The following is a 13,547-nucleotide window of genomic DNA, read 5'->3' on the forward strand; positions in this document are numbered from 1 at the left end:
CATTTAATTGTTAAAATTCTTTGGCCCAGATTTTGTTCAGTTTCACTCACACAAATCCAGATTAACTCAAAGTACATGTTACACAGAATGTTACTTTACATATTATTGTTGCTATGGTACATAAACTAGCTACATGTGTTCAAAAAAAGGGTTCACTGATATGTGCATATATGGGCCGGATTCTCATTTACAATAAGGTGGCTTTAAATAGCTTTGGCTTTGGAAAGAGGTTTTAAAAGGGGCATAAATGGAAAGGGGCCTTGAAACTTACACTTGCTTTAAGGTCCCCTTACAGTGGTAGAGTTGTGTAAAGTGTCTATAGCATTAATGAGAATCAGAATTGTGTATATATATATATATATACGTTTTTCTAGGTAACAAGTGTGGGATTTTTTGCGGGGGGGTTTATTTTCTCACTAGGGGACTAATTCTGCCACCATCACAATGAGTAGTACCTTAGCAGGAAATTAATTCCTTGCCAAGGAAAGCAAGTGGTAGTACTTGCAGAGTAAGAACAGACTCAATGTAAGGGCAGCAGAAGTTCACTGTAAGTAGTCACATGATCCAAAGCCCATTGAATTCAGTGGAAACCTTTGTATTGACTTCAGTGGGCTTTGGATCAGACACTAGGGTTTGTTTTTTAACAAAATATTTTTAGCTCTTATTTAGATTAACCTTAGGAAAATATAAAATGGTGAATGAGTCTATTTTCATTCCTTTCTCTTGTCTTAGAAAGTAATTTACCTAGATTAGAATATGACCTGAGCTTGAATTCTGTATATACTCAAAACTCCTACTGAAATCAGTGAATTTTTTAGATGAACAAGGAATACAAGATTAGACCGTAAATGTGTCTCAGGCTAGGTCTACACTACCCGCCTGAATTGGTGGGTAGAAATCGATCTCTCAGGGATCGAATTATCGCGTCTCGTTGGGACGCGACAATCGATCCCCGAATCGACGCTCTTACTCCACCAGTGGAGGTGGGAGTAAGCGCCGTCGACGGGGAGCCGCGGAGGTCGATTTTGCCGCCGTCCTCACAGCGGGGTAAGTCGGCTCCGATATGTCGAATTCAGCTACGCTATTCGCGTAGCTGAATTTGCGTATCTTAAATCGACCCCTGCCCCCCTAAGTGAAGACCTGCCCTCAGTGAAGCCCAGAATTTACATTGCAATCTATTTAAATAGAGTAGCCATCTTGCTGCATTAGTCCCATCAATAGCTATCTTTCATAAAGGGGCAGCTTCTCAGCTGGTATGAAGTATCATGGCTCCACTGAAGTCAATGATGTAATGACAATTCAGAGCTGCAAAGAGTCTTCCCCAGGAAGTTCAAGATGATCAGAAGAAAAGCCTTCTTAATTTGATGATAAAGATTTGCCTTTAAATATTTCACTTGCATATCTTGAGAGAAGTTATATCGAGAAGTCTTTTTAAAACTTTTTTTTCCCCCTAGCTATTTTTGATTACACTCCTCTGATTACTTGGAAGGAATTTCAGTCATGCATGCCCTGGGAGATAACGATTCTTGTTGGTGGAGGTTTTGCACTGGCGGAGGGCTGTGAGGTAATGCAATTTCTACAAGATTCTGAACAATTAACATGACCTGTGCTGAGAAAAACACAGACTACCGGCATATTCAAGGTTATTCTGTCATTTTACCAGTGTGTCTTGCTAACAATTAAACCTGGAACATGGAAATGCAGAGAAGATGCAAGAATATTCAGATAGAACACTAAAAAAACAGATCCAAGCCTCAATTAAGAGACTTCATAAATTATATGCCTGAAGCTAGCAGCATCTAAGTCTTTGTGCACAGAAGTTTGACATAAAGACTTACTTGCTGAATTTCACTGTATATAAATGACTCCCAGTTAATCCAAATCCTTTGTTATCTGAACAGTTTGTATTTTTCTGCTGTTGAAAAAAAAAATCTAAAGGCAAGCAATGAATTGGAGAAAAAATACAAATATTTCGGTCAGTGAAGTCATTTCAAAATCTTTTAATCCTGTCGCAGTTTGTATTACTTGTTATTATTACTGTGGTAGATGTTAGGGATCCAAAGAGGGATTTAGAATTCCATTGTACTAGAAACTATACAAACAAATAACACTCCTGAAAGCAGATTTAAATTTTGGTCTCCCACATCCTAGGTTTGGCAAGAAACTGTGAGTGAGACAGACTCTGGAACTATGTGGATGTTAGGGTACTCATCTAGGATGAGAGAGCCCCAAGTTCAAGTCCTCCACTGGTTGGTTAGTTAATTATTCACAGTAGAACAGCTTCAACTGGAGATACTGAGAGGTACCCATCCCAGTGTCTAAGGCAATCTCCCTATAGTATAGGCTAGAGCTGAGTTTAAATCTCTTCTCAACATCAGGTAGTGAGGAGAACTGAGCCTGGCTGAGTGCCCCAACCACCAGGCTAAAAGTTATGAGAGCTCTGACTCCAGCCCCCAAAATTTAAAGGTTTCTCAGTTGAAACTATCCAGTGAAAACAAATTCACAGATAGTGTCAGGTTGCCCAAAACTGCATTTTTCAGTGAATAAACTATTTGCCAAAAAAATTCTTCCAGCTTTATTCTGCCTGGGTGGAGCTCCCATGTAGAGCACCACTGTTTTATCCCATAACTAAGGTGAGCAAGATTTGGCCCTAAAGGTTGTCAAGTAACATAAGAACATAAGAACGGCCATATTGGGTCAGACCAAGGTTCGTCTAGCCCAGTATCCTGTCTTCTGACAGCGGCCAATGCCAGGTGCCCCAGAGGGAATGAACAGAACAGGCAATCACCAAGTGATCCATCCCCTGCCACTCACTCCCAGCTTCTAGCAAACAGAGGCTTGGGACACCATCCCTGCCCATCCTGGCTAATAGCCATTGATTGACCTATCCTCCTTGAATTTATCTAGTTCTTTTTTGAGCAGACTAAAAACATTTGAGGTTAGAGTCATAGAGTCATAGACTTTAAGGTCAGAAGGGACCATTATGATCATCTAGTCTGACCTCCTGCACAATGCAGGCCACAGAATCTCACCCACCCACTCCTGCAACAAACCCCTAACCTATGTCTGAGCCATTGAAGTCCTCAAATCATGGTTTAAAGACGTCAAGGTGCAGAGAATCCTCCAGCAAGTGACCCATGCCCCACGCTGCAGAGGAAGGCGAAAAACTCCAAGGGCCTCTGCCAATCTGCCCTAGAGGAAAATTCCTTCCCGACCCCAAATATGGCGATCAGCTAAACCCTGAGCATGTGGGCAAGACTTACCAGCCAAACACCCAGGAAAGAATTCTCTTGATATGAGAGCACTGCATTAAAAACACATGGTAGGATAAAGTATATTTTATGATCTGTGTTATCTCTAACTATACAAATATGCCACATATTAATACTTGAATAAACTTCATTAATACTGTGTTGTTTAAATTTTTCCTTCAGTAATTGTATAATCCTATTCCTTATTTAGGTTTCAAAACTATCAGCTTGGATAGGAAGCAAATTAACCCCTCTGGGATCATTACCAATGTGGTCGATTATCCTAATATCATCTCTGATTGTCACCTCAGTAACAGAAGTGGCAAGCAATCCAGCTACCATCACTATATTCTTGCCTATACTAGCACCTTTGGTGAGTACTCTATCTAGGTCTGTTTTAACCTTCATGTTCCTTGCTCTATCCAAGAAAAATACACTATATAATTGTAATGTGTCTATAAACTCACACACACACACCATGCAGCTGCCAATCGTGGAGGCAGGCACCCACAGCTGCAACCAGTAGGGAAAACAAAGCCTGCTATAAAGGGGAGAGTACAGAGCCAGAAGGGGAGGCAGAAAGCCCTGGGATAGCAAAGGGGTGACAGTCCTGTGCCAGGCTGCCTTCAAGAAAAAGTAAGGAGACAGCAAGTCCTAAAATTGAAGGACTGATAGACCTAATTGAAGGTGAGGGTCCAGGATCTGACCTGACTGAGAAGCAAAGTAAGGTCGGTCAGTCAGAAGAAGCTGAGCCCCCTCAAGAGACCACCCCAAGAGACCATGACAATAATATATAATGGACTCTCAAAGCCTGGGTGCCATCAGCTTAAAAACCAACCTGGTCAAAGAAATAGTTTAAAACAAACAAAAAACATGATTTAAAAAAAAATCAAAAATCAAAATTTTTATGGAATTTTGAATGCTTTGAAAATCAAAACATCCCCAACACGCTCTAATCTCGTTTTTTAAAACGGAAGTGTTTCAAAGAAAATTTCTGATGAAGGGTGTTATCTAGGGTTACCATATCTCATAAATAAAAAAAGAGGACCCTCCACGGGCCCTGGCCCCGCCCCTTTCCTCACCCCAAGCCCCGCCCCAACTCCGCCCCTTCTCCACCCTAACTCCGCCCCCTCCTCCCTCCCACTCACAGCCAGGGGGAAAGGGCTGCCCCAGTGCTACCGGCTTCAGGGTTTGCCGGGCATCCCCCAGACCCTGCGCCCCCAGCCGGCGCTTCCCCAGCACAGCTGGAGCCCGGGAGGGGAAGCGCCCAGCCGGGGGCGCAGGCTCTGGAGGCTGCCCGGCAAACCGTGAAGCCAGTAGCGCTCGGGCTTTGGGCAGCCCCTATGCCTCCGGACCCTGCGCCCCGAAGAGTCGGGGAGGAGCAGAGCCGCCATTTTCCCGGACATGTTCGGCTTTTTGGCAATTCCCCCCGGATGGGGGTTTGACTGCCGAAAAGCCGGACATGTCCGGGAAAAAGAGGACGTATGGTAACCCTATGTTATCAAAATTGAATTTTTTTGAGAAAACACTTTGTTGAGAAATCAAAAGTCAAAATCTTTGACAAGCTCAATCTGAAAAATAGTAACAAGCCAACTGAGAGTTGCTGAATATGTATTTCCCACTTTCTCAATTACTTCTCCATCTCTTCCTGTTCTCCAGATCAAATACTGGGGCAATGGCATAAAGTTCATCTTCTCCTTCCTTTTACCATCTGCACCAGGGCTGGCTCCAGGCACCAGCCGAGGAAGCTGGTGCTTGGGGCGGCAGCTTGTAGGAGGTGGCATTCCGCCCAATCCTAGGGCGGCACGGCCGATTTTTTGTTTTGTTTTTTTTTGTTCTGCTCCGGCTGCCCTGTAGGGGGCAGCGGTGCAGAGGACGGGAGCGCCCTGCAGCAAGCCCAGCAGGGCAGCCCGCGTCCTTCCCTCCCAGCCGACTGGAGCGGTGCAGAGCCCTCCCCGCTGAAGCCCTGGCCCCCACCCTTCTCTCTCTCCCCCTGCTCCCTCCCCCTCCCACCGCTAACCGGGGCACATCTGCAGTGCAGAGAGTCCCCCTGCACCCTGGATCCAGCCGCGCCGCAGGTTTTTTTTTTTTTTTTTTTTTGCTTTGCTGTTCTGGCTGCCGCGGGTTTTTTTTTGCTTGGGGCGGCCAGAAAGCCAGAGCCGGCCCTGATCTGCTCCCTCTGTGTTCTCTACCCTCCCACTCTTCTTCCTCCTTTGTAACCTACTATGTTCAGCTCCCCGTCTTCTCGTCTTGCCTGACTCCTATATAATTATCTTCTCCCACTGCTCCAGTCACATTACTTAACTTCCTGAATCCCTTTGCTAACTTCTGTCTTTTACCACATCCAAATTCAAGTTCATCCCCTCTCTTTTAAAGCTCTTCCTTGAACTGTTGCACTGTACCTGTTAGAATGTAAACACTCTGATGCAGGGGCCCTTGTTTTATTCTGTGGTTAATAAAACTCTCTGTACTTACTATGCTAATGTTTATTAACTATAATTACAATAAGTATTATAATGTAATCAAGCTGCAATTATAATATTTTGTTACACAATATAAACAAATAAGTCGTTCTTTCAAAAGGTTGTTTCTTTGTATTTGAACAAGTTATTCAGTTCATTCATGCACTTGTATTATTGTAGCAAGTAAGCATTTGTAGGTCTGTGTCCCTGGAAATCTGTTATTTCTCATTATCTTTACCATCTGGCAGGCTGAAGCTATTCATGTGAACCCACTTTATATTTTGATACCAGCTACACTGTGCACTTCATTTGCATTCCTGCTTCCAGTAGCAAATCCACCCAATGCCATTGTATTTTCATATGGTCATTTGAACGTTATTGACATGGTGAGTTATTAACAAAAATTCCATAACATCCAGTGTTGCTCTCTGATAATCACACTAATGCTAATGTCTGATTTTGCCATTTTGGAAATTTTATTCAGAATTGCTTAGTTTTTCTGATACCAACTTTTGATTTTTATTATTACTCTAGGTGAAAGCTGGCTTGGGTGTTAATATCATCGGAGTTGCTGTAGTTATGCTTGCTGTCACAACATGGGCAGTGCCCCTGTTTCATCTTCGAACATATCCAAGTTGGGCACCAGATCTTTCCACTGTGAATAACACAGGGCCATAAAAACTAACTGGCAAGGTTTTTGTGGGGTTTTTTACTATTATTTGGTGAGTTAGTAGAAATGCAAAATACACCACAATAATGATAGTGATCCATGTTACTTTGAAGTCCATATTTCCCAGTCCCAGGGATTGATGATCTGCTGATCCTAATCAGGAATAATATTATCCAAATATGGACTTTGCAAACACCATCAAGCTTGAATGTGTTTCTTATCCAGGTCGTCTTATTCAGATTTTACTTGTACATGTTGTTGAGTACCATCTGTGAATGTGCACATTCTTTATGAATGACAATTTGGCCCTGTTCTTAGGGTCCTAAAAATAACAGGAGCTATCTATTTTAACATTTTAAATAATGTAGGAACATTTGCTGCTGGTCTGAAGAACACACTGTATTTTTGGTTGTTGGGTTTGTTTTTTTTCAAGTCATAAAATTTTAGATGATGATGATGATGATTACAAATGAAAGGTCAGGTTGGGGATTGTCTGAACAATCCATTCACTGCTCTGTCCATAAATCTGATCTTGTAGGAAAAGTACAATCTGTGGAGAGCTGCCTGGGTATTTATACTACCGCTTTTCTGTCAACGTTTCTCTGGCCATCTCCTCACTATCTGCAGGGAAAATCATTTAGACCCCAGTTCAGGAAAGCAATTAAGCATTTATTTAAATCTATCCCTATCCAGGACTGTACTTAAGCCAGGGGTTCTCACAACAAATTTTTTGGTGGCCTCAGAGTGTGGCCACCAACTCTTGCTGGTGGCCGCACTGACACTTTTTCCTAAAATACTTAATTAACTTTAGGAAAAACAAATAAATATGCATGTATATACATCCAGATCATTGTAATTTATTTATGTAGGATTTTTTTGCAGACTCAATGCAAATAATGCTGTGAAAAGTGATATTTGTTAATATCACTTTTCACAGCAAGTCCTGGCAAGGTAAGACCTGGACGGAGGGGCTGGGAGTGAGGCAGCAGAGGCCGGGGCAATGGATGGGGGGCTCTACCACTGCATGGTTGGAGGTTTGGCTCGGCACCTGGGGCTGGGGGTCAGCGCCCTCGCCCAGCACCCACTGGAGCCCAGGGTCATTGCCCACAGCTGCATGGCCAGGGCCAGGAATTGGCACCCAGGTCTGGGGATCAGCACCCACTGCCATGCAGCTGGGGGTTGGCACCCGGAGCCAGCACCTGCTGCTGTGTGACTGGGCTGAGGGTCAGCACCCAGAGTTGGTGCCTGGAGTTCATGCCCGCCGCTGCACAGATGGGGCTAGGAGTCAGTGTCCTGGGCCAGCACCCACTGGAGCCAGCGCTGCGCAACTGGGACTGGAGGTCGACATCCAGGGCCAGCATCTACCGGAGCCTGGGGTTGGTGTCCACTGCTGCGTGACTGGGGCTGGGGATCTGCACCCGGGACTGGTGCCTGGGGCTGGAGATCGGTGCCCATGACCAGCACCTGCCAGAACCCAGGGTCAACATACAGGAGCAGTGCCCGGGGTCAGCGGCCAGGACTGCGGGTCAGAGCACGTGGCCAGGGTTTGACTGCCAACAGGTTTGGGAATGGCACTTGGGGTCTGTGCCTGCTGCCACATGGCCAGGGCTAGGGGTTGGCATCCACAGCCAGCACCCGCCAGAGCCCAAGACCAGTGCCGGGGATAAACACCCAGGACCGGCAGCTGCTGGAGCTCAGGGTCAGCCCCTGGGGCTGGCACCCAGAGTAGGGTGAATCTGTGACTTAAGTATTTGCTTAAAGTTAAGGACATACTTTAGAGTTGTCCTGGTTAGAGATGCTCTCCTGAATTGGAGCCTATAAGAGTGAAGAATAAACTATCAGAATAATTCTCTGCTCAGGACCTGTCAAAACAATAGATGCATTCTTTAGATTAATACACAGTATACAGTCCAGGTGAGTTAAAATTCAACTCTCTTTAACAAGTTGATATCCCCTTCAGAATAGGTACAATTTTAAGCTTCCTAGACTGTATTCATGTTAGAAACATTAAAAAAAGTCCACGTGACTGAAAATGAAGTTTGCAGTTAAAGCTGTTTAGAGATCATTTACATTGTTATAATGTGTTTTGCAGATTAAGAGCTATAACATTTGCCTCTTAGTGTGTTATAGTAGTTAGTGAGTTATGTGTACCATCATCCAAGTGTTAGACAGATTCAAGTCTGCATACTTGAGATCAGGTCCACCCTCGGGGCTGCCTTACAAACAGTGTAAACCCTAGTGGGATGGGACAATAGGAGTGGTTTTCCCCCTGGGGAACCTCACAAAAATAAGATTGGTGTTTCTTCAGGCAATCCCAAGGAACAAAATTTTACAAAGATATTTTCCTGGCAAGTTTAAAGAAAGGGGGCATATTGTCTTCTGCCATGGAAAACATGAAGTAAGCAAACCTCTTGTGCCTTTGCCACAATGAATGTGACATCCTTAGTTATCCATGGTTTTCAATCCCAAAGATATCTATTGTCTTACCAAGGCAATTCCTTATTGTCTAAGAGTCACACCCAGTGTTTTAATCTTGATACAGCAGAACTGATTGAAATTGTCATCTTAAATATGGCATTGTGGCCCACCAAGTTTGTTGGTCCCAGCATGCAATACTCTATCAAATCAGAATGGAGCTCCTTGCATGCTTGGATACCTGCATTCTCTCCATCTTTATTAAAGAAAATGCTGACTGGTTACAGCCCCTTAACAGTTAATACCACTGTTTCATTATAAAACTGGTGTTTAGTTTGTACAGTAGAACTGTCAGTTAGCTTTTTTATTTAGAGGCTTTTAATGATCCCATTGACAGCATAAAAAAAAATCAAAGTAAACTAGAGACAAGTTTAAACATTTCAAGAAGGATGCACTCTTAAAAGTTATTTTTACCAACAGATTGCATTTGAAGTGAATAGTTTGCAGGAGGCAGGAGAGGGAAGTGAGAGTTGTACAGAAAATATAAACTACAGTGATTTGTTCTGTCTATTTTTGGATATTTTAAAGCATGTAGCAGGGGACACTTCCCAATGCCTCCTGACATGCATTCCTCTTACCCTACCATGTTCTGGCTCTGGCTTGAAAGGGCCTTCAAAGAGTCCATGTTCTTTATGATTAGGCTTGGAAGGGTTAGATTTTCACTGGCAAATGTCAGTAAATATTGATTTCACTGTACACACACAAACTGAAGAAAAAATATTTCCATCAATGATGATTGAAATTTACAGATAGCAAAGTAACAAAAATGCTGCTTGAGAACTTATTAGTTTGATTTAAAGATATTTACCTTGTATATTTTGTCATGTGATGTCAACAATTTGTGTGTTAATGGTTATAAAGCTTTAACTTTTTGCATCTCAACATCTACTGTCATTAATTGTCTGACCCCGCTATTTTCTGATCTCCCTATAATTTCCCGCAGGTGTGAAAATTTAAATAACTTAAATAAAAAAACCTTAAAACCCATAATTTTGAGCAATTGAAATTTTAAATTGAAAAAATAATGCTTACAAATTAACAGATTTATGTTAAAATTATAAAAAAATAAAAATCAAATTCTGCCAAACTTATTTAATATAAGGTGTTTGTCTACATGATCACTAACAATGAGGGAATATCATAGTTTGGATGATATGGAGGAGGTATTGGGTGCATTACAAAATATAGTCCTTATTTAAACTTAGAAAAATAGTAATATTTGCTATAAATTTTATATTACTGTTTTCAAAATGAAATACAATGCTGTGAGTTGATTTTTATTCTTAGCAATATTTTAATTATGATAGTACATGATAGTAGTGACAGCTAAAATGAGCACAATTTTCATTAAAAGAATGTTATCCTTTCATGAGTAAAGGAGTGGGTGGTTGAGTGAATGTGGGATTCCTGTGACTGAACCACTGTTAAACTTTGTAAAAAAAACTAAGGAAATTCCCAGACAAAACAGCTTTGTTAATGTGGAACTAAAATTGTTCAGACATAACTTTTTTGAAAAAGCTTTTAAAGAATATTTCAGTTAAAATATATCAGCGTATGTTCAATGTGCCCAGCCATTTGATGGTGTCATCATCAGCCAGGTGGAGAGCTGTTGAAATAAGTTAGTGGGCACTCATCAAGGATATGCAACATAGTCTGAAATTGATCACAGCTGCATCGTGGGTCATTAGAAAAACCCCATTTATAGAGATTGGCTGCACCGTTGCCATGTCCTTTTCAAAACCAGGTCAGAGATGACTACAGGTCATCTGCCAAGGCAGATCAAAACCTTGTGGACTGATGGTTGGGTCAATGATGAGAGAGTGATTAACAACTCTCATCACTGATAGCTCATTGAGCCAAGCACATTGCACTGTCATGTCCTGTGGTGGCATAAAGGACCATAATGGCATCTAGAAGACAGGCACGTTGGTGGGTGATTAAAGAGGTTTGCCTATAAAGGCAGGTCACTATTCTCATGGATCTTGGCCAGCAGCATGACCGAGGCCTTCTCACGGTGAATATGGGGCAGTGCTATGTTATTAAGTATCAGTAGCCATTGCAATGGAGTTGTCTGTAAAGTCCTGGTAACAATTTGCATAGCTTTGTTAAGCTTTACGTCAACCAGCCTTGTGTGAGGCAAATGACACCAGACAGGAGCATAGTTCTCTGCTATTGAATAGCAGGGGGCAAGGGCTGATGTTCTAAGCATCCAGACCAGTGGTTCTGAACCCCAGGGCTGCTTGCGGCCCAAACAGCAGACAGCTGTGGCCCATGTGACATTCTCAGGGCCATACGGGTAGTATATGTATTGTATGGACGCAGCCCACAACACAGAGAGAGCTGCATATTTGGTCCACAAAGATAAGTAGGTTGAAAACAACTGGTCCAGGTGTTCGCACTCCAAGTTGAACTGACCAACTTTCCGAGCAGGTTGTTCCAAGTGCTGACTTGGCTGCCGTCTGCCTCAAGTGGTTGTGGTACATTAATGATCAATGTCACACCAAGGTAAACTGGGTTTGGATCATGCTGCAGGCATTGGCCATTGCGGAAAACATTTAACTTGTGGCTTGCACTTGCATTATGCAGATGAAATATACTAGAAACTGTCTTGGAAAATCTTGGCTGCAGGCTAATAGTCTGCCATGAGCTTCATATCATCATGATAGTTAGTTGTCAGTTAAAATGTTTTACACTAAAACCAAAACCTCAGTAACAATGGAGAAGTATAATAGGATTATCCTAGCAATCTTGACTATGCCTCACTCTAATCTAACTCTAATCTAACATTGGGAAAAACAACTGTATAGTTTGCAGATGTAGAACTGATAATGTTAACCACAAAGTATTGGTTCTAAAGGGTTAAGAATAGAGGGGAAAATAGAAATACAAAATGTTAGGCTATACAGGTTGGGTTGATTCATCTCTGACAGGCTGCATGGGGCACCATTCCAATTGCCAGAGGAAAATGTGCTCTTTATTTGTCACTAGTGCATTAGTTATTTGAAGCTTTATCCAGAGGATGTATACGGTGTGGCAAATGGTAGAAATTATTTTGAACAATTGACCAATATGATGAATATATTAAATATTTTTAATGCTTCAAGCATAAATTAATATAAAATTAATGTGTTTTCCTTTTCCTCTAATGCAGATAAGTAGAATGTATTAGTATATAAGTAACATTTAGGATATGTAATATAATTACTATGTATTAGTGGCCCCAATCCTACACCTGAGGAATTTAGTAGGAATTTTGTTTTACTTCAAGGCGTTGGGTCAGGCCTTTGTTTTGCTATTTTTATTGATGTTCTGTATTTAGTTTATCCTTCCCTCACTTTATTTCTTGGAGGCATGTGTTCAAATTATCAGAAAATACAAATCAAATACTTCAAGGAACTTCAGCTCATCTTGCCTGCACACCCACCTAGTGCCTACCCTGAGCTGCAGTTAAGGAGCACTCAGCACAGTGGTTCAAAACGGAGAGAAGATGCAAAACCACCTTCACATTCCCTCAGTCTTTTGAGCATCCCAATGCCAAGCTGACCCTAGTGTCAACTACAACAGCCTGAAGGCTGCTGCAACTTATGCCCAATTGCCAATGGCCCCCGGATACCATTTTAACAGTTGGTGATAGCTGGAGTGCATGGTCACTCACCACACCCTTGTTTCCCTTGCACTAGTAGCCAGGAGTAGGGAGTGTAGCAAGCATTATAGCAGCTCTAGGCCACAAAAGAATTCCCCCATGTAGGGGAAATCCTTCAGTGTGCAGATCTGCCAGGTTTGGAGCTTCTTTGTGCCATTGGAGCAGCACTAAGAAGCCCCAAAGTACTGAAGCATCAGGAAACTCATAAAATATTAATGATCGTGGGAAATACCACATCAATGTTACAATAAATTATCCAACTATGCGTGTAAAGTCGACTAAATATTTAGTCTCTTTTTGACCAATATACATAGAATTGCTTTTTAGTGCTATCTTTTCCCCCACTGTTCTTGGAAGCTATTGTATGTTTTCAGTTTACCTGTGTACTGTACAATTACTGTATGACATTGCTATGCCTTCACATGCTTAAATCTTACTTGTAAAAGTAATATTTGCCAAATGTTGTACAGAGAAACCTGTGTTAAGTGCTCATTTAACAAGTCCTGGTCTGTGAAGAAAGGCAGTCTTTTGATAAAGGTGGCTGAGAATTTAAAATATTTTTATTGTCATAATATTTCAGAATCAATCAGGAAAGGACTATCATGCATAAAGCTGAAGGAAATCCCATTAGGGAATAAATTATAGGTATTTAGCAACAACAAAACCTCTGCTTAGCTTATAAAACACTTTCAGACACAAATGCTAAAATACTCACATTTTTATTGTTAGTGAAATGTAAATACTTAACAAAAACGGTTTTTAAAATATCTGTAAAGTCACTTGTAGCTGAAACGCTGATCTTTTTACTAGGCATCTTGTTGAGAGGTGAAATAAAGATGTAACACTTTTCCATCATCTGTGGTCAGGGGTTTCAGTATAAAAGGTTAAAGCAATACATATATCTACCTGAATGAAGTGCAATCTCCTGTACACTGGACACCTTGCCAGTGCCCACTAAAGTCAGGGAGAATCTTTCCAGAGTCTTCAGCAGACATTGGTTTGGGTGGCAGCCAGCTCACCTGGTCTCTTAGAAGTATCTGGATTTA

At 41.9% G+C, this 13,547-nt stretch overlaps 1 protein-coding gene across 1 annotated transcript in view; it reads left to right on the top strand.

Annotated features, from left to right (window-relative positions):
- SLC13A1 (solute carrier family 13 member 1) overlaps positions 1-9,734 on the top strand; it is a 47,934-nt gene extending 38,200 nt beyond the window's left edge. The window contains exons 12-15 of the mRNA XM_024109104.3: positions 1,455-1,564; positions 3,463-3,624; positions 5,962-6,099; positions 6,248-9,734. Coding sequence (XP_023964872.1) covers positions 1,455-1,564; positions 3,463-3,624; positions 5,962-6,099; positions 6,248-6,391 — 554 coding nt within the window. The 3' untranslated portion in view covers positions 6,392-9,734. The remainder of the gene's footprint in view (positions 1-1,454; positions 1,565-3,462; positions 3,625-5,961; positions 6,100-6,247) is intronic.
- Positions 9,735-13,547: the final 3,813 nt, after the last annotated feature.

Source organism: Chrysemys picta, chromosome 1 (assembly GCF_011386835.1).
Source record: "Chrysemys picta bellii isolate R12L10 chromosome 1, ASM1138683v2, whole genome shotgun sequence".
Lineage (NCBI taxonomy): Eukaryota > Metazoa > Chordata > Testudines > Emydidae > Chrysemys > Chrysemys picta.